This window comes from Carcharodon carcharias, chromosome 5 (genome assembly GCF_017639515.1).
Source record: "Carcharodon carcharias isolate sCarCar2 chromosome 5, sCarCar2.pri, whole genome shotgun sequence".
Classification (NCBI taxonomy): domain Eukaryota; kingdom Metazoa; phylum Chordata; class Chondrichthyes; order Lamniformes; family Lamnidae; genus Carcharodon; species Carcharodon carcharias.
This window is the reverse complement of record NC_054471.1, coordinates 181282363-181307901: the sequence shown is the minus strand read 5'-3', so window position 1 is coordinate 181307901 and position 25539 is coordinate 181282363. Positions and strand designations below refer to the sequence as shown.

General features: G+C 46.2%; 1 protein-coding gene across 3 annotated transcripts in view; it reads left to right on the top strand.

The window, feature by feature from the left end:
• The window catches only part of mfsd2b (major facilitator superfamily domain containing 2B), a 123208-nt gene that overhangs the window by 64438 nt on the left and 33231 nt on the right, over nt 1-25539 (top strand). For all 3 annotated transcript variants that reach the window (XM_041188299.1, XM_041188298.1, XM_041188297.1), the window contains 3 exons: nt 16448-16641; nt 19026-19116; nt 24716-24837. In XM_041188299.1, coding sequence (XP_041044233.1) covers nt 16448-16641; nt 19026-19116; nt 24716-24837 — 407 coding nt within the window. The remainder of the gene's footprint in view (nt 1-16447; nt 16642-19025; nt 19117-24715; nt 24838-25539) is intronic.

The window sequence follows — 25539 nt, the reverse complement described above, 5'->3', positions numbered from 1 at the left end:
TGATGGGGCTGTGACTGTTTCCTTTCAGCTTGTTCCATTGTTGAATTATCCTTGGAAAGAGAGGTTGTTGATACACTGTCTTGGAAACAAATGACCTTTGCAGTTTGTGTGGATGACCACCTCATGTTTTGTCATTGCCAGAGGGCGCATAGTACTGGTTTCTGCCAATTCCCACCTGACCATTTCATATTATACAGAAAATGGTCAGTCCATTTGTTTCCCTCCTTTGCTGTAGTGATTCCCATTCCAAGGGCAGAATTTACCCAGATTTGCGCTAAGTGCGGTAGCAGACAGATAAAATGACATTCCACCCGTCGGCCGCAATGGTGGGTTTTCATGCCGTATCATCCTAAACCCACCACGTTATTTATGCATTACCGAGAAATGCGCAGTTTCCATGGCGAGTGGGCTGTCATTCGCCCGCCTGTCATCACCCCGCTGCTGCATCATGCCGGGCACCATATTTAAAGTCTAGCCACAAGCGCACATCTCAGTGCTTCCAGATCACCACTGCTGCATGGAAGACTTGACCCTGAAACTGAAGAAGACCACAGCCCCCAGGTTCAGCGACTTGTCCCTCAAGTGGATGCCGTGGAGGCCCACTAGGATGTCCTCTACCCCTGCCCTGGCTGCAGGATGGTCAACGTGGTCAGCGCTGATGCCCTTCAAAAGAGGACAGCCACCCAGTGCCACAAGAGGATGAATGATCTCTTCCGTTCTGCCAGGGTAAGTCACTCTTCTCATCAGTTTCAACTCACGCACTCACAAACCCATCACACATCCACAGGGCCCTCACTCGCTGCCAGTTCAAGGGACATCACCATTCATTCTCTCACACTCAACGTCGTTGTCCTCATCATGTCCATGGGACCACTCACCACCCACACAGGCCAGGCATACTTTATCATCTGGCCTGGCAGGCATCCTGCTTACACTTTCACCATCTCTATCCATGCAGTACAAGCTGGCACACAACAAGAGGGAGAGGTCACTGACTGGTGGTGGAATGCCCAAAACCAAGGTCCTCACAGACTTTGGCAACACAGCCATCCAGCTGGTCGGCGACGATCTGGACCATTCCTGTGCTTTCGGTAAGGTTGGTGGTGCTCTACCAAGTGAGTGTCCAGCAACATCCATCAGACAACCATACTGAGAGTGATGCTTGCTGTTTCACAGGCCATCGCCATGCTCTAATTATCTCCTCTTGCATTCGCAAGAACATCTGGGAAACAACTAATGGAGTCCATGACCCAGGGCCTCTAATCAAGGCCTGAAGAATCCTCTGAAGAGGAATCTGGAGGCACCCTCCCTAAAGTCCCATCACAGTGCTCACCCACACCCTCCACCAGCGCAGAGACACACACCTCGGTGGGACCTAGCTTTAGAATAGCCTCGGGATCATAATCTGGTGAGCTCATTGCACTGTCTGATCCACAGCAGGTGGCAGCAGGGCCACCCCTGGCACTCGGAGGACTGCAGGAGATCAGAAATCTGCTGAGTTCAAGGAAGATGACAAGCCTCTGGAGTCGGTCATGTCACAGTTGCTGGAGCTGCAAAGCTCGGAGACATCAGGAAGGGATGTCTGCTGCACTCCTCAGATTGCAAGGCCCGATGGAGGAGTCCATCCTCCTTCAGTCTGAAGTGATTGTGCTGGCATGCCAATGCACTGAGGCCGTAACTGGTAGAATGGCGGCCACCATAGAGACCTTGGTCCAGGACTTTGCTCCTGCACTGCTGCATGGGCTGAACTCCATTGTTGATGCCATAGTTGACCTCCATCAGCCTGTATGCGAGAGGGATGCCGGGCTGCTCGATCTCAAGGAGATCGGCAAGGGGACCCAGGCACCCATAGGGAGGAGGATCCATAGGTGCACACTCTGGGCCCATTCATCCAGGTGACTCTGAGAGTGTCTGACAAATCCGACTCCCCTCTTCCTGTGACCTCAGCAACTCCAACTCCACAGGCCAAGGAGGGTGCAACTGCCACACAGCATGAGCCCGAAAGCAGGCCGGCCCCTCCAAGTCTCGGCCTTCAATAGGACACCTGCCAAGGTCATCACAGTCAGGGCATCACAGTCACCAGGCTGGCTACACCTCCGCTGTGGATGTCCGGGGAGCACTAAGATGTAGCAGCAGGGTTAGGAAAGTTAAGGAGAATTATTTGCCCAGCCTGGACACAGTGTTAATCACTTGTACATGCTGCTCACTATTGTCAATAAACTCCCAAGAATGTTTCCCTTCCTATGGCTCCTTGTTCTGATGAGTGTTCTTGTCACTCAGATGTGAAACCTTTCTGCACAAGATAAAGGCAGGTGTCTCAGTCCAGAGCCTCTTCCCTGTGCTTTGTGCAGACTTCAGAACAAAGTGATGGTCCAGCCTCACACTCCTTCAAACATTACTGATGCCTGTACCTCGGCGGTGCTGGTCATTGCTGCCAGAATGTAGTGGGCAGGTGCCACAGAGTTCCATCATTCTCTCTGTGTGATCTCAGCACCTTTAAGGTGGGGCTGGCCCCCATCTCTTCAAACTCTGTGACTACTGATGCTGTGCTCCTGAAGGGCTCAGGTGCTGAAGGATCAGATGTTTTTAAAGTTTCATGGCTGCGTCTCTATGATATGATCCTGATCATGGAGCACAAGAAAGCTGCACTCGGCCAGTCAGGAGTCAGACATTCTCAGAGGCTATGTAAAGATCTAGGGAGTGTCCTTACTGTATGTCGTCACCATCTTCCTGCAATTGAGTGACTATTAGGGTCTCTACTGCATCTCCATGACAGGAGAACTATCACAGAAGGCACATGTGCTGCCATAAGCCAGCCTGGAGTCAAACATTCACAGATGCAGTGAGGATCTTATGGTGTCTCCTTGCTGCATGTCATCATCATCCTGCACAAACCCAGCAGCTATGGGGGCCTCCCGAGCATGCCTGCCTCATCTAGCCAGTGTAAGGGCCTCATTGACATCACTGCCACCTCCAAGGTCCTCCTCACCCTCATCCCCATTGGCATCCTCCTCATCAGAGGAGACCTCCAGCTCCTCCATCTCCTCCTCAGCCATTTCACCTCCCCATTGTACTGCCAGGTTATAAAGGGCACAGCACATGACGACGATGTGTGACACCCTCTGTGGACTGTATTGCAGGGCTCCACCAGACAGGTCCAGGCACCGGAACCACATCTTCAGCATCCCGATTGTCTGCTCCACCAAGTTGCAAGCTGCAGCATGAGCCTCATCATACCTTCAGTCTGCTGCAGTCTGAGGCCACCACACGGGTGTCATCAGCCACGGCCTCTGCGGGTTGCCCTTGACCCCGAGGAGCCATCCCTGCAGCCTCTGTGGACCCTGGAAGTCTCCAGGGATCTGTGACCTACTGACGATGTAGGCATCATGCACAGTCCCTGGAAACCGTGCACGCATCTGCAGGATGCGTTTCTGTAGTCACACACCAGCTACACATTCAGTGAATGGAACTCCTAGTGGATGATGTAGTTCACCATGTGTTGCGATGAAGATCGGAGCGCCACATGAGTGCAATTGATCGCACTCTGCACCTGTGGGAAACCCGAGATCTGGGCAAATCCAATAGCCCTTACATCCTGATCCCGGGCAAAATGTACAAAGTTGTGTGTCCTCGCAAAGATGGCATCCGTGACCTCATGGATGCATTTGTGGGCAGAGGCTTGTGATATCCCACAGAGGTCACCTGTGGAGTCCTGAAAGGAGCCACTGGCGTAGAAACTGAGTGCCACTGTCACTTTCACGGCCACTGGCAGTGGATGCCCTCCATGTCCCTGTGGTGCCAAATCCTGCAACAGGTGGCAGATGTGATCAACCAGTTCCCTAGACATGCGCAGTCTCCAGTGACGCTGGTTCTCGGTCATCTGCAGGAATGAAAGGCGGTGTCTATAGACCCTGGGTGTTGTGAGGAACCAGCCTGCGATGGCTCACTATAGCTCTTGGGCAGTGTGTGCAAGAGCCCCAACCGCCCCTTCTTCCTGAGGTAGCTGCTCATGCCTCTGCGCAGCCAGGAACCTCAGTCATGCTTTCCTCTGGCGTCTTTGTGCTCTATAGACCATGATGCACACAGCTAGTTCACCAGGCTCCATGATCCTGATGTACTCCTCCTGCAGGATGAAAGAGAGAGATGCATGGGTTAGCTTGGGTGTGCTAAGAACCTGCCTTGGGTAAGTCTGAAGGCCCTTTAACGCATCCCGGAGCGTGCTGGCCACCACTTGGTTGGCCAGGGATTAGTGCGCTGCATAGCTGCCCAAAACCCCACCCACCTCCACCCCAGTCCCACTGACAGATTGGTGCCAGCTTTGCCAATTGGACTGCATGCTGTGCTCTCAGCTCAAGTACAGGCATTCTCCTAAGCCACACTGCAAGGCTGCGGTGTTAGCTTGAACTATGGGGGAGACTGGTCCAAACTGGGATGCTGACATTACAAGGGGTTGTGAGCGCCTCCAGCAGTGACTGCTCCATGTCCAGTTTTAACAAGGAGACTGTACAACGTGTGCAGTTTTCCAACTGTTCTACTGTACAATAAAATGCTCATGACTTTGCAGTCTGTGCCGGCGGGGGTGGGGGCATGGCTGAGGGTGAAAAGCTTTGGAGCACTCGGTGGAACTTTGATGCCTCTGCATTTCTTGAGTGGACAGATAAACTGGAAACGCAACTCCAATCATAGCAATGTGGCTGCACCTGAATTGTCTGGGATGCTGAGGAATGGTCACTTTATACAGGTTCCCTTACGGAGTGGCCACTTCCCTTGCCCATCCTACCCCCCACCCCGAACGCTTGTGCACTACATTCAACAGCTGGCCCTTGGTCTCTCCCCCACACCACCTCAGCAGCAGGACTGCACTTGTGCCCTCTCTCCCCCACGCCTCCTCAACAGCAGGACTGCGCTTGTGCCCTCCCTCCCCCACACCACCTCAACAGCAGGACTGCGCTTGTGCCCTCTCTCCCCCACGCCTCCTCAACAGCAGGACTGCACTTGTGCCCTCTCTCCTCCACGCCTCCTCAACAGCAGGACTGCGCTTGTGCCCTCTCTCCCCCACGCCTCCTCAACAGCAGGACTGCACTTGTGCCCTCTCTCCTCCAAGCCTCCTCAACAGCAGGACTGCGCTTGTGCCCTCTCTCCTCCACGCCACCTCAACAGCAGGACTGCACTTGTGCCCTCTCTCCCCCACACCACCTCAACAGCAGGACTGCACTTGTGCCCTCTCTCCCCCACACCACCTCAACAGCAGGACTGCACTTGTGCCCTCTCTCCTCCACGCCTCCTCAACAGCAGGACTGCGCTTGTGCCCTCTCTCCTCCACGCCTCCTCAACAGCAGGACTGCGCTTGTGCCCTCTCTCCTCCACGCCACCTCAACAGCAGGACTGCACTTGTGCCCTCTCTCCCCCACACCACCTCAACAACAGGACTGCGCTTGTGCCCTCTCTCCTCCACGCCTCCTCAACAGCAGGACTGCGCTTGTGCCCTCTCTCCTCCACGCCTCCTCAACAGCAGGACTGCGCTTGTGCCCTCTCTCCTCCACGCCACCTCAACAGCAGGACTGCACTTGTGCCCTCTCTCCCCCACACCACCTCAACAACAGGACTGCGCTTGTGCCCTCTCTCCCCCACGCCATCTCAGCAGCAGGACTGCGCTTGTGCCCTCTCTCCCCCACGCCATCTCAGCAGCAGGAATGCGATTGTGCCCTCTCTCCCCCATGCTGCCTCAGCAGCAGGAATGCGATTGCCCCCTCTCTCCCCCACACCACCTCAGCAGCAGGTCTGCGCTTGCCCCCTCGCTCCCCCACACCGCCTCAGTGGCAGGACTGCGCTTGCCCCCTCTCTCCCCCATACTGCCTCAGCGGCAGGACTGCGCTTGCCCCCTCTCTCCCCCACACCACCTCAGCAGCAGGACTGCACGTGCCCTCTCTCCCCCACGCCACCTCAGCAGCAGGACTGCCCTTAAACCTGATCCCCCCAGCGCAGAACAGAAGATCACCCGTGAACAGTTCCTCTTGCCTTAAACTTATGTTTAAAAGTGCTATGTCTTGGTGCTTCCCCCTACCGCCCACCTCCCCACCCCCCACCCCCCACCTCCCCACCCCCTATCTCACGCCAGGGGCATTAGAGACATCCTGCTGACTCTGCTGTCCCGTTGGCCTTGATGACCTTGTTGGTCGTCCTCTGGCCCGTGGAGCCTGTGCTGGCCCCGCCAGGGAGGGAGTGGCTAGTGCCATGTCTAGCATCTCCCCAGTCACTGCAGCCTCATCAGATGCGACAGTCACTGGCAGAGGGGCGGAGGAGCTGCTGCCGTCATCTAGAGTGCCCAGAGAGGAGCCTGCAGAGACAACAAGCAGTTCTTGCGCCAACGTGAGATTGCTCTGGACCTCCCTTCTTGCCATTGATGGATGGGCACTGAGCTGGGATACTGGGTGCCTCATCCATCTCCTACACTGACACTGACCACCTGAGGTCATTGCCTGTGTGAGGGCTTGCAGGTCTGAGCACAACCCCAGGAACCCCTGATTCTGTCCTTGGAGCTGCCTCTCCATGAGAGTCACCACTCTCTCCATGGAGGAGGCAGTGCGCTCGGCGATGAGGGTCAATGCAGTGCTCACGCTTCACATGGGCTCCTCCACAACAGAGACCATGGCACACGTACCCTCATGGATCTCTGCCAGATTCTCCTGCATATCCCGCTGGACATCCAACATCTGCCACCTAATGGACGTCTCCAGAGGCTCAATATCATCCTTCGACTGAGCATGGTCCTGGTCCCCAGCAGTCGTCCGACTGCCGGCGCCCTGGGCACTCTCTGCCTCTGCCTGCACCTCAAGTGTGAAGTGCCCGAACCAATGTGCACTGAGATACTAGCCACCGAACTAATGCCCACCAAGGTGTTGGTATCTGTGCAGAGAGGGGGTGTGATGCTGGTGCATCTAAAACCCCGTGGTCCACTGGCATCAAGGGTGGGTCTTCAGGGTCCTGCATTTGAGTGCATGCTGGTGAATCTAGGGAAGAACAATGGCATGTCATTAGTTTAAGCCATCACACTGTCACTGTGCATGCCAGGCACCCTGGTGAGACAATGAAGATCTGCATCACAGTGCCATCGTCTTTCAATTATCTATGGGGACTCAAGGTTTGAGGCTTCCATTAATGATGAGACTACACAAGAATGTTTTCACAACCCGACACTTTCACCTCTGTGCACTGCAACCTTACCTTCATCAGAGACCCTGCTTCTCCACGACCGGCTGACCAAGGTGGGTGGCAGCATTCCAGCTCCAGTGCATCCATTTCGTACATTGTCAAAATTAGGAGGCTTGGGGGGGCCTCTGCCTCTATTTGACCTCTCGATGGTGTTCTGACTTCTCTTCTGAAAAGACAGAGGAGCGTTGATTAGTCCACTCTGTACCTGCAGCGCCATTGCAGCCTGGCCAACCCTACCTGAGGAGCACCTTGCAGGGCACATCCCAGACTTGGCTCTCAATCCGCAAGGCACTCAGGCCAAGCAGCCAGGCCTCACCCTTTTGACCAGCTCTGGTGTCAGTGACAGGACATCGCTGCAGGAATTCCTCAGGGTAGTGTCCTAGGCTCATCATTTTCAGCTACTCCATCAATGACCTTCTCTGCCACATAAGGTCAGAAGTGGGGATGTTTGCTGACGATTACACAGTATTCAGTACCATTCACAACTCATCAGATACTGAAGGAGTCAAGACACAGACACCATTAAAGCTCGGGCTGATAAGTGGCAAGTAACGTTTATGCCAGGCAATGACTGTCTCCAACAAGAGAGAATCTAACCATCTCTCATTGACATTAAGGAAAACTTTCATTGATGAAGCACCCACATCAACATCCTAGGATTCACCAATGAACAGAAACTTACTTGGACCAGCCATATAAATATTTGGGGACAGATCTTTCAGCCAGTGGGAGTGCTTGGCAACCACTGCTGACTGTGAAGATAGTTGTGAGCACACCTTTCCCATCCTTGCAGCCTGGTCTTCCTGCCCCTTGGCGCAGCCATCCATGGAGAGCAATGGCGAAGAACAGCAGCAGGGAGAACAGCACCCCCCACCCCACATCCACCCCCTCAGCAGCCCCCCCTCCGCCTTTTCACAACACCAGCTGCTGTGGTCAGGTAAGCTTTTACAGGTCTTAAGGGGTTTAGTGAGTTAGTGGGTGAGTGAGTGGGAAGGGGGGGTGGGGAGCTCGAGTGGGTGGGTGGGATATGGGCAGTCATGCAGCAGATAATCAGATAGGGGGGTTAGTGGGGTCAGGATACTCGGGTCGGGTTGGGGGGGTGGGTTGTCAGTTCTGGGGGTTAGTCAGGTCGGGGGGCATAGTCAGGTTAGTGGGACCAGGGGCGTAGTCGGGTCGGAGGGGTCTGGTCGGGACAAGTGATGATTGAGTTGAGGGGTCATCAGGTCTGAGGTGTGCATTGTCAGGTTGGGAGGATAATCTGGTCGGGAGGTAGTCGGGTCGGGGGTAGCCATGCCTGAGGAGGTAGTTGTGATGGAGGGGGTTAGTCAGGTCAGGGGCTTTTGGGGGGTGCATGGAGGTTGGGAGCTGCATTCAGGCTGGGGTGGTCTCCAGTGTTAATCACTCGCCTACGCTAGAACTTAACTGAGGTACAATATTAAGGTAAGTATCTGGATAAGTATTGCACAACAGGCTCAAGTCTCTGACATATTCAGAAAGGCCTGGGCAATGGAAATCTACCCCTTGGAGGTTTAAACTTCTCAGGTAATTTCTGTGCATGTGAATGGGTCGGAACTTCCAAGGATTCCAATGCGCAACAGTGGTGAATGTCCCAGCATTCATTGCTGTTGGCATTGGAAGATCTGGCTCTTGGTTGTGCTGGTGGGTGATTCAGATGTGGCTTTCAAAAAAAGGAATTGGATAACTATCTGAAGAGAAAAAAATATTTTCAGGGCCTCGAGACTTGGGGGCGCGACAAGCTGAATTGCTGTTATAGACAGCCAGCACAGACACAATGGGCCAAATGATCTCCTTCTGTGCTGTAACCATTTTATGGTTGTATGGCCAGAATTTTCCCGTTGGCATGTGGGAACCGGCCCTGTATGGTGATACGTAAAATAACCTGCAGTGACATTGGGCAAGCATCCCAACGTCACCACGCGCCATCGCGATATTTAGGTGGGCGGGCACACGATGTTCTCGGATGCGCACCTGCCATTAATAAATCACCCAGTTAAGGCCCTTGAGGCAGTAACTGACTGCAAATTTTCAGGGCCCGTGCGATCTTCAGGGCGTCACATAGGCGCAACGGGCAGGCGGGTAGGAGACATTTGTATAAACCTCATCCACGGGCGGGATAAGAGGGGTGAGTGGGGTCGCGAATGTTTTCTTTCAGATATTTAAGTGTGAAAGTTACTGATACTTGCCTGTGTGAGCGGGAACACTTCAAGTCTCATACCAGCTGCTTGGACAGGAGTAACAACCTTCAGGTCAGGACTCTATGGTAAAGATCATTTTAGGGGCCTGCAGCTTTCAGGAAGCCTCCCCTTAGCCTGGGAATGGGAGTTGTGCTCTCCATTGGAGGCACCTCCTCTGAGGAGGAGAGAGGGCCTGAAGGAGGAGGAGGCCAGGAGTCCACATTCAGCCTCCAGGGGAGCCACCTTTGTAAGGAGAGGCGCAGGCACAAGGGACGCAGGGCCAACAGGAAGTCCAAGGGGCCGCAGAAGATGCCACTATCCTGCTGCCAGGGTATGTAGGCGGCGAAGCAGCTACCTCAATATGTCTGAGATCCAGCTCCGAAGGAGGCTCCATCTCTCAAGGGAGACAGTCAACTATATCTGTCAGATGATTGGGCCTGAGATCTCCACAAACTGTGTGGGTGGACATCCTATGCCAGTGACTCTAAAGGTCACAGCCCTGCCCTCAACTTCTATCCCTCTGGCTCCCTCCAGGGGTTGGTCAGTGATCTCTGCAGAGTCTCCCAATCAGCTGTCCACACTTGTGTCAAGTAGGTTACAGACGCTCTGTTCAGGTGTGCATTGACTTTCATTCACTACCGCTGGGACCAGGCCAGTCAGACACAGCGAGCCAGAGGCTTCGCGGCCATTGCTGGCTTCCCCCGTGTCCAGGGTGCAATAGACTGTACACATGTGGCCATCAAGGCACCAGCGGATGAGCCCGGTGCCTCGTCAACAGGAAGGGCTTCCACTCCATGAACGTGCAGATAGTGTGTGATCACAGGATGCTGATCCTGCAAGTCTGTGCCAGGTACCCAGGCAGCTCCTATGAAGCTTACATCCTCAGACATTCCCAGGTGCCGGGACTCTTCAATGCTCCAGCCCGGCTGGATGGATGGCTGCTGGGTGACAAGAGCTATCCCCTCAGAAGGTGGCTGATGACGCCTCTTCGCCATCCAAGAACAGAAGCTGAGCAGCGGTACAACAGGAGCCACGGCACCACAAGGGCAGTGGTGGAGAGGGCCACCGTCTTCTCAAAATGCAGAGAGAGAACGAGAATTCCAACTGAAAATGTTGGCAGTTAAAAAAGAGATGCCAGTAGGTGAAGAAGGATTTATCTGAGTAGAACCCAGTGGGGAGATGTATAAGTTTGTACAAGCTCTTCCAAACTTTGAGGGAAAAGATATTGAAGCATTCTTTATTTCATTCGAGAAGCTAGCTAAACAGATGAAATGGCCACAGGAAAACTGGATGTTAATATTAGTCTAAATTGCGAGGTAGGACACATGAGGTATATGTGTCACAGTCAGAAGAAATGTCGGTGAATTACGATGTGGTGAAAAAAAACTATTTTGAGTGCATATGAGTTGGTTCCTGAAGCACACAGGCAGAAATTTAGGAATATGAGAAAACAGCCTCGGCAAACTTATATTGAGTTTGAAAGAGTAAAACAAGGTAATTTGGACCTGTGGATACGGGCGTTAAAAATAGAAACAATGTAATCAGCTCTTAGAGAAGTAATTCTTTTGGAAGAGTTTAAAGATTCAATCCCTTTGGTAGTGAGGACTCGTGGAGGAACAGAGGGTTGATTCTGTAAGACAAGCAGCAGAGATAGCTGATGATTATGGGTTAGTTCATAGAGCTAAACCTTTTTTTATCACCCGTTCAAATTGGAAAAGGATAAAAAGTGGGAAGGTGAAAGGAAGGTAGGTAGTCAGGGAAGAGAAGGAGTAGCTGGAAGTTCCCAGGAAGTTTTTTCTCATAATAGAAAGGTAGGTACTCAAGGTGGAAGTGACATTCGAAAATTGAGGTTTTTTTCATTGTGATAAAGCGGGGCACATGAAGTCAGTGTGTTGGAGGTTGCAGAAAGAATCTGTAGGAATTGTTGGGGTACAGAAAAGCTCTGGAAGTAAAAGTACAGTGGGTTCTGAGGTTCAGGCACAGGAGAAACCAATGGTTTGTGTACAAGTGAAACATGGAGAATCACTGATGGGTGAAGATGTGGGAATGTGTTCACAGTTTACTCAAGAGAATCCTGAGGAGCAGGTTGCAGCAATATTTAAAGACTTTGTATGTGAAAGGAAAGTCTTTCCATGTGTACAGGGTGGAGTAGGTAAAGATGTTAACATTTTAACAGACACAGGGGCAAGTCAATCCTTAATGTTGTGGGATAGTGATATTTGTTGTTCAAAGGGAATGTTACAGGAGCAGGTAATAATAAGCGGGGTTCATGGAGATGCTAAATCTAATCTGTTGAGGAAAGTAAATTTAAACAGCAAATGGAAGACAGATGAAGTTATAGTTGGACTGGTGGAAAAATTGCCCATTGTAGAGATTCAGTTTATTCTGGGTAATGATATAGCTGTATCGCAAATGTGGGTGCTGCCTATAGTAGTGCAGCAGCCTGTAGAAGTGTTTTCAACAGAGGGGTTGCAGAAGGATAATCCTGGAGTGTTTCCTGATTGTGTTGTAATGAGATCAAAGGCTCATAGGGAAGAACAAGACAAATGAGATTAGCAGGCAGTTCAAAGGCAAAAAGACAGTGTCGAAATCCAATTAGCTGGCACTTTGATAACATTGTTCAGGAGGAAGGAATATAGGACAACTCAGCTGAAATGTTTAACTCAAAGAGGTTAGTGGAGTTACAGAAAAATGATTTGCAATTAAAACAGTTATATCAGGAAGTTTATTCAGAAACCGAAGCAAAATGTATTCCGGTATGTTATTACCTTCGAGGAGGTATTTTAATGAGAAAGCGGAGGTCGGATTATGTCTCAGCAAATGAAAGCTGAAGGGAGGTGCATCAGACTGTTATCCCATTAGGGTATAGAAATTAGATTCTGAGGATTGCTCATGAAATTCCAATGTGGGATATTTAGGAATCAGGAAAAGATACAGAGGCATTTTTTTTGGGCCAGGATTGCATAAGGATGCAGTCAAATTCTGTAAAACCTGTTATTCATGTCAAATAACAGGAAAACCACAAGCAGTATTAAGCCAGCGCATTTAATCCCAATACCAGCATTTGAAGAACCTTTTACCAGAGTTATTGATTGATTGTGTAAGACCACTCCCTAAGACTAAAAGTGGAAATCAGTATTTACTGACAATAATGGATGTGTCGATTAGGTTTCCTGAAGCGATACCTTTAAGAAATATTACAACTAAGAAGATTGTATAGGAGTTAATTAATTTTTTTACAAGATATGGTTTACCTAAAGAAATACAATCAGATCAGGTGTCAAATTTCATGTCACAGCTGTTTAAGGAAGAAATGAACAATTGGGGGTAAAACAGTTTAAGACAACAGCTTATCATCTGGAGTCACAAGGAGCTTTGGAAAGATGGCATCAAACTTTAAAAACTATGATAAGAGCGTACTGTCAGGATTATGCACAGGATTGGGATACAGGAATTCCCTTTTTGTTATTTGCTATTAGAGATGCTCCTAATGCCTTGACTGATTTTAGCCTTTTTGAACTAGTTTATGGTAATGAGGTAAGAGGACTGAAATTGATTCATCAGAAATTGGTGGGTCAAAATTTAGAAACTATTCTCCTGGATTACATGTCAAATTTCAGGGAAAGATTGAACAGAACATGTGAGTTGGCTAGGGAACATTTAAAGATCTCACAGCAAGTGATGTAAGTGAAAGCAGATAAGAAAGCTAAAACTAGCTTGTTTCTGGAGAGAAAGTACTGGTTTTGTTACCAGTACTAGGTGATTCATTAAATGCAAGATTTAGTGGGCCTTACAGGATTGAAAAGAAATTGAGTGAAGTAAATTATTGAATAAATACTCCAGATAAAAGGAAGAAGCAGAGGGTGTGTCCTGTAAATATGCTTAAAAAGTACTTTGACAGGGAAGAGGAACAAAAAGAAGTATTAGTTATGGTGGATGGTGAGGAAAAGGTAGAAGTGCAGGACTCTGAAATTGATTTCCCTCTAGTCAAATTGGATAATGAGGTGGTGCTTGAAAATTTAAATGAAATATTGAGTTACCTGCCAAGCAAATGTCAAAGTGATTTGGAAAAGCTATTGCAGTCATACAAGCCCATTTGTGGAAAATAAGTTGGGAGGGACACATTTAGCTATACATGATGTATGTATAGAAATATCATCTTCAATAAGGCAACAACCTTATAGATTGTATCCAGCAAAGTTATCACAAATACAAAAAGAAATTGATTTCATGCTTCAAAATGATATCTTTGAGTCTAGTTACAGCAACTGGAGTTCGCCTGTTGTACTGGTACTAAAATCAGTTAGAACAAAAAGACTATGTGTGAACTATTGAAAGGTGAATGTGGTGACAAAAGCAGATTGATATCCCATACCGCAGTTGGAAGATTGCATTGAGAAAGTGAAATGATCAAAATTTATCACAAAGATTGATTTGCTAAAAAGGATACCGGCAGGTATTGTTGATGGAGAGATTTCAGCATTTGTAACGCCAAGTGGACTATATCAGTTTAAAGACATGCTAATTGGTATGAAGAATGCACCTGCGATGTTTCAAAGACCGACAAACAAAGTAATTGCAGGTTTAAGCAATTGTGCTGTTTATATTGATGATCTAATCATTTTCAGTCAGATGCAGGAGGAGCATTTTGCAGCATCTAGAAGAACTATTTACAAGAAGCTAATTTGGTGATGAACTTGGCTAAAAGTGAATTTGCAAAGGCACAAGTTATATATCTAGGCCATACCATTGGACACGGTAAAGTGACTCTGAGAGATGCGAAAGTCACAGTTATCGTGGATTTCCCAGTGCCTACAACAAAATGAGAAGTTTTGAGATTTCTGGGCATGAGTGGGTTTTACCTGAAATTTGTACTGGACTTTAGCTGAGTGGTTGCTCCATTGACTGAACTATTAAAAAGGAACAAGAAGTTTCAATGGACATTGGAGTGTCAGAAGACATTCAATAGCTTGAAAACTGTATTAACTACAGTAACAGTTTTGGCAGTAGCCAATCATGCCAAGCAATTCAAGTTGGTCGTTGATGCAAGCAATATAGGCATTGGGGCTGTACTGTTACAAGAAGATGAGGCTGGAATTGAAAAACCAATAGGGTATTTTTCACGGAAGCTGAATGCACAACAGAGAAGATATTCAACGATCGACAAAGATTTTGGGTTTAGTGTTAGCTTTGCATGGTTGTGAAATTTATCTTGCAAACAATTCAAATCAGATACAATTGTTTATGTAGACCATAATCCTTTGAAGTTTTTGGACAAATTCTGAGACAAAAGTGCAAGGCTTTTCAGATGGAGTCTATTATTACAACCAATTAATCTATGGATTATACTTATTGCTGGAATTGAAAATCTATTCAAAGATACGTTAACAAGAGTTTGAAGCTTAAAGGAAATTTGTACATTTTTAAAACCCTAGACACTGAACTGGAGTGAATATATATATAAATATATAATGTTATGTTAATGCATGCAACTGGTAATGTAATAAGTATAGGGGATAGTGTGAGATGGATTATTAAAAATGAAGCCATGTTTTAGAATTATGACGGTTCATTCTTCAGTAGGGAGGGGGATGTCATGAAGCTATTAATTTATATATTATTGGAAATTATTTTTCTTTTAAAATAGAGGGCTAGGTTATGGGTGTGTCTTTAATTGGATTAAAGCCAGCTAGTCTGAGTGCTTTAATGTATACTTGTTTTGAGATGTAAGAGAGATAGGTGCATTTGCATTTTGTTGAAACAGCATTCAAGAAGGGGAGTGAATTCTGGCACCTAGCTAGCAGAGACCAAGAAATATGGTAATAAAATTGGTACAATGAAAGGGGTTTTATTGGTAGAAGAGGTGGAGATCAAAGGGGCTAGTGATACTATGATAATTTACATTCAATGAGATGTGCTAGGTATATCAGAAGGTAGTTTTGTGTGTGCAGAGGCAATGTAAGATCAAAGTAGTTATAAACCTACCACTGTCTCCACAGGAACCAAAGTAAGATGAATCTTATTTTGAATTCGTAAGGTGAAAATGCTTTGCCTGGTGTCTAGTTAAGTCTATGGCTACTATTGCCTTAATGGAGATTAGTTTGGGAATTTGTTAAAAGTTATGGTACTGGTAATTTGTAGCCATGTGTTTGCGTTTAATGTGTTGTAACTTAATAAAATGTTTCATTTAGCTTAATATAAAAACCTCTCGAGAACTAGTGGTCTGATTTCTGAATTTAGGGTTGCAGCTCAAACATACCACTTTAAACAACTATCATAACCTATATTTTTAAGTTTCCTTCTGGGAATTTTAAATAACTCAGCTTTACCAACTGTTGGGTCATAACTTTCTAATATCACTGTGAATGGACCACATGGACTGCAGCAGTTCAAGAGGATGGCTTACCATCATGTTCTCAAAAGCGAATAAAGATGGCCGATTTGTGCTGGTCTTGCCAGTGACACTTCTGTCCCACAATGAATAAAACCAAATATCAGTTTTTAGTTTTAGATTCTTAATTGCATGTGTTTCTGAGAGTGTGATGCCATCAATCACATTAAGTAAGCCTGGGACAGATTAATTGCTATATTTAGTTTCATATTTCCATTTAAAACCAAGACAGAAATAAAATTAATTTAACTTTGCATATTGCAGGTTTTGATTTTAGAAATTGACCAAAATTAGAAGCAGGCAAAAATGAAGCTTTTCTCTGCACCCTGCCTTGCTACCATGACCCACCCCATCAGGGCTTTACACTGAAAACTGTTCCGTTTTTTCAGCTTTAACATCCCTCAACTTCATAAAGCACAAGATGTAATAAAAAAATGATACATCACTTCATTTCTTTGTTGGGAAAAGTATTGCATGAACTCTGTAGTTGCCAGTACAAATACACTTCTATTGGAGAAAAGGCTGATTAATAATAAACTTATTCTATCATACTGTTGGCTTCTCCATGTGTGAACAGGCAGTATTACATTTCATTGGATTTGATGATGAAATGGCACCCCCTACATTTTTCTTTATCTTTCCTCAACAGGTATGACAATGGAAGCATTTGGAACAATGATTGGAGCTGCTATCCAGGGCCAGATTGTAGCACAGGGCCATGCCTCCAATCATTGCTTTCTACAGAATACATCAGCAGATTCTAGTGTTAACTCCACAGATGGCAGCAGTTTGTTTAATGGCAATGCTAGCACTTGGCAGCCACAAGACTCACTCTCTCAGACAGTAAGTACTTTTAGTTAGAGTTGCAGATCATTTATGGTGCAGAATTGGTATCGGGGATGGTGAAAGGGGAGTTTGGGACAGAACCTTTTGCCCTGGATTTCTATCCTCTTTAGAAATTTTGATTGAGGGAGACCTGCTGCTTCCTTGTCTGTTCTCACCACCTCTTCTATGTGAAATCACCTTTGGAGGTGAGACTGTTTGGATGCCAGACTTTCCTGGAAATCTTGCTATTCCACCCAATGTACAGCCAAAAGTAAGTACCATTCCCAGAACCAGGTGTATTTGCAACATACAATGCTGCATGTGGGGTCCACAATGCTGCATCCCAATGCCAGTTGATGACAGAAAAATTACTGTTAGGACGAGCATATCATTAGAGAAGCAAACAGGAGCAATGAGCTCTCTTTTCAGCCACATTAGCTTTACTGACTTTAACTTCCCAAACAGAGCAGTGACATGGTACTGTAGGATTCTGTTAACCTGTGGGGCTTGTGTTCTTTACACGGTGAAAGCTCGAACTCTTATTATGCAAATGAGCCTATCTCCAAAATTTATGAGCTTTTTTTATCTTTTGCTTACATCTTCCCATTTGAATGCCTCAGTGAATCATTGTTTTGCAACTCTACCTGCTTTCTTATCTTATTGTCCCTCTCTTTGGTGTAAATCTATTCTACGGCCAGGATCTTTGGTGCCCGCTGGAGTCGGGCATGTTCGGTGTCGTAAGTGGACAATATGACGAGAAGGCCAAAAATCGGTTTCATGATGTCGTGAAACCAGTTTGCGATCATCCGCTCCTCCTACCGATGGTGGGCTGCCTTCGGATGTGTTAAAATTTATTTATTTCCATTCATTGTTTTATCCCCACCTTTTAGCCTATTTTATCTTTTCTCCAACACCGTCCCCTCCCCCCACCCCCACTAGGACCATCTATCACTTGCTTATCCTGCTTTCTACTCTTAATGTTGCCATTATCTCCTCCTTTAGCCAATATCACCACCATCAACACCCCATTGATCTTATGTTTACGACATCTTTTGCAATCTCACCTTTGCCTCCACCTATCACTGGCCTTCTATCCAGCCTCACCTGTCCCACCCCCACTTAAACAGTATATATTTCACCTCATTTCCACTTCTCTTTAGTTCTAAAGAAGAGTCATATGGACTCGAAACATTAACTCTGTCTTTCTCTTCACTGATGCTGTTAGGCTGGGAGGCTGGGCAGGATAATAGTCTAACCCTTGGAGTCCTGGTAAAACTGAGCTGCAAAGGTCAAATATATCCTTTCTGAAATGTAGTGCCCAGAATTGTAAGCAGTACTCCAGATATGGTCCAAACAGGACTTTGTCCTTGTGCAAAATTTTCTCCCTATTATATCCTAGCCCGGTAGTTGGAAAGGCTAATACTTCATTCGTCATTTGGATTTGTTTTGTACTTGGCCATTACATTTTAGTGATACATACATGGTCCCTCAATTTTCCTTGGACACCCACAGTTCCAAAATTTACATAATTTAATTAATACTCAGTCTATCCTTTTCTTGGTCCAAAATGGATGCCCTTATACTTAACTGTGTAGAAAAGCATCTGCCACAGTTTTGCCCACTTACTTAATCAATCAATGTTTCTTTGTAATTTTACACTCCTGTCTACACTTCTTACTGTACTATCGATCTTTGTTTCATTTCCAAACTTGGATACGTGGCTCATTAATGTGTTATCTAAGTCATTAATAAGTATCGTAGTATTGTCCAGGGCAAGTAGTGTCAGCCATGGCTTTGTAGCATGCTCTTCTCTGAGTTACAAAGTTCGGGGTTCAAGTCCTAACCAGGGTTTGAAACAAAAAAAAATCAAGGCTGACACTCCAGTGCAGTACTGCGTGAGAGCTGCACTGTCAGAGATGCTGTCTTTCAGATGAGACTTAAACCGAAGCCCCACTTGCCTGCTTGGGTGGATGTAAAAGATCTCATGGCACTATCTTAATGAAGAATGGGAGAGTTAACCTGTTAATCTTGATATTCCCTGCAAGTTTCTATCCAAGCATAAATGGTGTAGATTTTCAACCTGTATTCAGTTTAGCTTCTTTCATAACCTAATTTAATCCCTGGAGATTTTTAAACCAAAAGCATAATTGAATTGGTTCTATTCCGGTTTGTCCATTTATTTGAAACAATGGGGGTAATCTTGATTTAGGGTAATAGTCAATGGAAATGAGAATCATGAGAAATGTATAAGGGGCAGTTAATCTGATATCATCATTTTAAACTATCACCCAAAGACAAATTATCTCTAGTGAATTTTAGACAAAATAAAAACAGTTTATGACTTATATATTTCTGATTTCTTGGTTGACTGCTTTTAACTTTACTGTCTCTCCATTTTGCAGAAAGTCTCATACATGGTTGCTGCTGGTTTTGTAGGAGGCATTTACACATTTTGTACAATTGCTCTGTTCTTCGGTGTGAAAGAGAGAGATGGTGAGTAACTCCACCACTGGTGGTAAAGCAGACATGTGAGGTGGAATCTTATGCTCTCGCTGGTGGCGAGCTTGGAGATGGGAAAGGCATGTACTTAGGCCAGACGATGGCGTATCAGAACCCCGCCACCTTCCCATCTCCACCTGAATTAAGTCCTTGGTGGGTAGGCCTCTGGTCGGCAGTCACGCCCTGCTGCCAACTGAGGCCCTTAAGTGGCCAATTAATGACCACTTAAGGACCTCATCCTGCCACGGTTGGTATTAACCCAGCTGCAGGCAGGCCTGTTGCCATGCGGCGTGCATGACAGGTCAACCTATGTGAGCTTCTTCACACCTCTGGGGGCGGGGGTGCTCCCTCAATTAAAGGCACTCAGCGCCTGAATGAGGGACTTGACATCAGGAAGGGGAAGCCCGCTGAGACCCACCTCCCTGCCTTTTCTGCCGACCCTCCTGCACCCCTCTCTCCATGACCCCCAACCTGGTGCCCACCCCTCCCCACTCCCCATTACTTACATGTGACCTGAGTTTCCCCATGACCCTGGGACTCCGGTGCCTGTCCTTCTGGCACCAGCCACAGCCTCCCCAGTTTGGCTTGTGGTCCAGCAGGCCATCCTGAAAAGAGGCAGTATAAGTCCCATGCCAGCTCGCCAGCCAGCAGGCGAGACCCGTGATACCTCAACAAGATTCCCCCTGGAATACATCCTCATACCAAGAAGTCTTTGAAGCACACAATTATTTGAGCAGTTTTCAAGTGAGAGCTCTTTAAATGCACATTATTGCCTCAAGAGGGAGCTTTTCAGGCAGGCTCAGTCCCCGAAGCCTCAAAACTGCTACTGCTGTCCCATTCCTTTGGTCACAGGATAAAGCATGATCAGTGGTCCCCAACACACCAGTAGGAATTTACGGAATAACCTCGCATGACAAGATGAATATGGCAGCATGAAATACCTAAATCCAAAGCTTCGGTGATTCACATCCTTTAATAATCTATAAATAAGATGAAGCAATTTTTTTCCTGGTTAATTGCAATGAGTACAAATCGAAAATGCTAGAATTATGCAATAGTGTGCTGAATGGAGCTACATCTGAAATGCTCATTTATTATTTCTGTTTACAGATGTTTTTATTTCATTCTCTTTTTTATTTCACATTTCGAGCAGTGTTTTGGGCAAAAAGAGGTAACAAACAAGGGGCAATGGATCAGGAGTAGGGTATCTTCAAATCTAAATTGGATAGAGTAGAGAGTAAGTATTCCCAGAAGGTAAAAAGGATGTGCATCAAAGCGTAAGGCTCACGGGACTGAATGGAAATTTAAATGTTATTTTGCTCAGTTGTAGCACTCTGGCCCCTGACTCAGAAGGTTATGTGTCCAAGCTCTAAGTTAGGTCTTGAGTACTTACCTAGCCTGTTGTTTTGATATAGATCTGAGCAAGTGCTGTATTATCATAAGAGGATCTTTCAGATAAGGTGTTAAACTGTTCATGTCCCATGGCACAATGTGAAGATTAGAGATCCTTCTCGTGTTCTAGCCAACATTCTTCCCTCCAGCAACACCACTAAAAAAATGAATAGGTCAAAATAATAGCATCTGCACATTAAAAAGTAATTAATTGACTGCAAGGTACGTCGATGTTATATAAATACTTTCCTTCCCTTAAAAGGAAACCAAAAAATAAAGCTAGAGTTAACAATACCGCAAGGAATAAAGAAAATGTATATGGCTCACCCATGGAATCTGGGGATAATAGACCCGGCACTGGGGACTGGGACTCTTTCCCTATTACCCCAAATAATTCTGTAGGTCATAGCTCCAATAGATAAAGTATTTGAACAAGTAGTAGGAAGCTTAACCTAGCAAGTGAACACTTTTAGCTGGTTAAATCTCAGCAGTACCACTTGCAGCCCTGAAAGCTCAGCTTTGGCAGCCTGCACCAAAGCTCTCGAGATTTAGGTAAATAGGATGTGCTCCTAGTGGGAGAAGTTGTGCGTTCCATATTGGGCAAACCAATTGGTGTAGATTTCTCAGTAACTTGGAGACTCTTAAACATGTTAATGGACTTTGTTGTGTGAAAGACACCCGGCTGATTAAAATAAATGTATAGAGCATCACCAGGTTGTTACAACTGGCAGAGCAGCAGAATAAATGCATAAAAGGAGAAATCAGACGGGGTGCATAACAGAGTGCTGATACGTTCGAATCCATTTTCACCCCATTCATTTGAGAAGCAAGATTAGGAGCAATGATTTTGTTGAGGGAACCAAATGTAATATTTCCAAGTTTGCTGACAACACAAAACTAGGTGGGAATGTGAGTGGTGAGGAGGATGTTAAGAGGCTTCAAGGCGATTTAGACAAGTTGAGTGGGTGTGCAAATATATGGCAGATGCAGTATAACATAGATAAGTGTGAAGTTAACCACTTTGGTAGAAGAAACAGAATGGCAGAATATTATTTAAATGGTGCTAAATGGTAAAATGTTGATGTACAAAGGGACCTTGGTGTCCTTGTACACCAATCACTGAATGCAAGCATGCAGGTGCAACAAGTAGTTAAGAAGGCAAATGGTATGTTGGCCTTCATTACGAGAGGACTTGAGTACAGGAGCAAGGATGTCTTACTGCAGCTATACAGGGCCTTGGTGAGACTACACCGGGGTATTGTGTGCACTTTTGGTCTCCTTACCTAAGAAAGGATATACTTGCCATAAAGGGAGTTCAGCAAAGGTTCACCAGACTGATTCCTGGAACGGTAGGGTTGTTGTATGATGAGAAATTGGGCCGACTAGGCCTGTATTCACTGGAGTTTAAAAGAACAAGAGGGGACAGGGCTGGACAGACTGGATGCAGGGATGATGGTTCCTCTGGCTCGGGGGGATCTAGAACAAGGGGTCACAGTCTCAGGATATGAGGTAGGCAATTTAGGACTGTGTTGAGGAGAAACTTCTTCAGTCAGAGGGTGGTGAACCTATGAAATTTTCTACCACAGAAGGCTGTGGAGGCCAAGTCACTGAATACGTTTAAGAAGGAAATAGATTTCTAGACTCCAAAGGCGTCAAAGGTATGGGGAGAGAACAGGAGTATGGCATTGAGATAGAGGATCAGCCATGATCATATTGAATGGCAGAGCAGGCTCGAAGGGCCAAATGACCTACTGCTCCTATTTTCTATATTTCTATGACTGTACAAAAGTTAAAACCCATTTAATTAGTAGGAGGCCATAAAATTATTACTCTTAATGAACAATTAGAATGTGTCACTGTGAAGCACATGAATTACACCATAAAGTCCTAGTTTTAACTCCAGATAGGACAAATATTCTCCTCTCTTCCCCTAATCACTTCAGATAATCCTTGATTATTTAAAGCTGCATAATCAATGGATAATTTTGTATAACATATGTGATTGATATCTCCATTGTGAACTGATGCAACCTTGCTTCCTCTTATTATCTCAATGAAAGAGAGAAGGAGAGATATTGTTCAGAAGCAAAACTTGAAAGTAAAATTTCAAATATTCATTAGAGAGAGCTACAGTGAGAAACGTAAGCTAAACAAGGTTTGGGATAAAACTCAGATACCCGAGTGAAGAAAGAATTGAGTGGTGAAGGTTACTTCTAAAGAAGACAAAATGAAATAGGAATGTGATCTAAAATTTCTGCAAGGGAAAAGGTTAAAAAATAAAGGGGGTCTATTTAACCTAACCTGCCCAATAGGAAACTGACAGGAGCGAATGGGTCAACATTTCACACCTCACCACAGGTAGCTGATCTGGTCCTGTCAGGTTCCAAAACAAAAACAGAATTACCTGGAAAAACTCAGCAGGTCTGGCAGCATCGGCGGAGAAGAAAAGAGTTGACGTTTCGAGTCCTCATGACCCTTCGACAGAACTTGAGTTCGAGTCCAGGAAAGAGCTGAAATATAAGCTGGTTTAAGGTGTGTGTGTGGGGGGCGGAGAGATAGAGAGACAGAGAGGTGGAGGGGGTTGGTGTGGTTGTAGCGACAAACAAGCAGTGATAGAAGCAGATCATCAAAAGATGTCAACAACAATAGTACAATAGAACACATAGGTGTTAAAGTTAAAGTTGGTGATATTATCTAAACGAATGTGCTAATTAAGAATGGATGGTAGGGCACTCAAGGTATAGCTCTAGTGGGTTTTTTTTTTATTTTATATAATGGAAATAGGTGGGAAAAGGAAAATCTTTATAATTTATTGGGAAAAAAAAAAGAAGGGGGAAACAGAAAGGGGGTGGGGATGGGGGAGGGGACTCACGACCTAAAGTTGTTGAATTCAATATTCAGTCCGGAAGGCTGTAAAGTCCCTAGTCGGAAGATGAGGTGTTGTTCCTCCAGTTTGCGTTGGGCTTCACTGGAACAATGCAGCAAGCCAAGGACAGACATGTGGGCAAGAGAGCAGGGTGGAGTGTTAAAATGGCAAGCGACAGGGAGGTTTGGGTCATTCTTGCGGACAGACCGCAGGTGTTCTGCAAAGCGGTCGCCCAGTTTACGTTTGGTCTCTCCAATGTAGAGGAGACCACATTGTGAGCAACGAATGCAGTAGACTAAGTTGGGGGAAATGCAAGTGAAATGCTGCTTCACTTGAAAGGAGTGTTTGGGTCCTTGGACGGTGAGGAGAGAGGAAGTGAAGGGGCAGGTGTTGCATCTTTTGCGTGGGCAAGGGGTTGTGCCATAGGAGGGGGTTGAGGAGTAGGGGGTGATGGAGGAGTGGACCAGGGTGTCCCGGAGGGAGCGATCCCTACGGAATGCCGATAAGGGGGGTGAAGGGAAGATGTGTTTGGTAGTGGCATCATGCTGGAGTTGGCGGAAATGGCGGAGGATGATCCTTTGAATGCGGAGGCTGGTGGGGTGATAAGTGAGGACAAGGGGGACCCTATCATGTTTCTGGGAGGGAGGAGAAGGAGTGAGGGCGGATGCGCGGGAGATGGGCCGGACACGGTTGAGGGCCCTGTCAACGACCGTGGGTGGAAAACCTCGGTTAAGGAAGAAGGAGGACATGTCAGAGGAACTGTTTTTGAATGTAGCATCATCGGAACAGATGCGACGGAGGCGAAGGAACTGAGAGAATGGGATGGAGTCCTTACAGGAAGTGGGGTGTGAGGAGCTGTAGTCGAGATAGCTGTGGGTGTCGGTGGGTTTGTAATGGATATTGGTGGACAGTCTATCACCAGAGATTCAGGTTCCTGCTGTGTTGGTCAGGTTAAAATGAGCCCCGGGGACTCGCATTTATTTGGCATTTCTTAATGTTTCTTAACAATGTCTCAAAATACATTTCTTAAATGAACGACTTTGAACATCTAAGAAGAAGAAAGTGGATACAAATACAGAGACAAAGAGGGGCCATGAAAAAATAGGCATTTGCTTCTTTTTAAAATGTATATTTATTTATTTATTTTAATAGCCTCAAGTCCATGCAGCCTCTATTCTTAAAAGTGTTTCTGAAAGCCAGCTAACCCATTTGAAATCTGATCTATTAATTCAACGTTTTCTTTAAATGGGGATTTTGTTTAACTTATAATTGTTACACAACTTGTTTTATGAGGTGCAATGGGTAAGCTGTTTGATGTTCCATTTTCTCGATTAGACCCCTACACTGCAAAGTCAGACAAACCAATCCCTTTCCTAAAAGGAATGAAACTTGTGATGAGACACAGCCCCTACGTGAAGCTGACTACAACTTTTCTCTTCACATCATTGGCCATTCAGGTAATCCTCCCGAGCATTTAAATCTGCACCACACAAGAACCATATTGTTCCACTGCATTGAAAAGGTAAGGAGTACCTGAATTATACAAAGGATGGCTTGGGAATGCTAAAATAACTGTGGCTTGTTTTTATTCATTCACAGGATGTGGGTGTCACTGGCAAGGCCATCATTTATTGATCATCCCTTATTGCCCTTGAGAAGGTGGTAATGAGCTGCCTTCTTGAACACAACTGAATAGCTTACTAGGTTATTTCAGAGGGAAGTTAAATGTCAATCACATTGTTGTACATCTGCACTCGGCCAGACTGGGCAAGGGAAGCAGATTTCCTTCTCAAAGGACACTAGTGAACCAGATGGGTTTTTTTTCCACAGTAGATTCATGATCACCATTATTGATAATAAATACTTTAAATTCAACTAATTAAATAAATCTGAAATTATAAAGTCTCCACCTGCTAAAGTGGGATCTGACCTCATCACAGAATCACAGAATCACAGAGCAGAGGAGGCCCTTCGGCCCATTGAGTCTGCACCGACATGTGAGAAACACCTGACCTACCTACCTAGTCCCATTTACCAGAACTTGGCCCATAGCCTTGAATGTTATGACATGCCAAGTGCTCATCCAGGTACTTTTTAAAGGATGTGAGGCAACCCGCCTCCACCACCCTCCCAGGCAGTGCATTCCAGACCGTCACCAC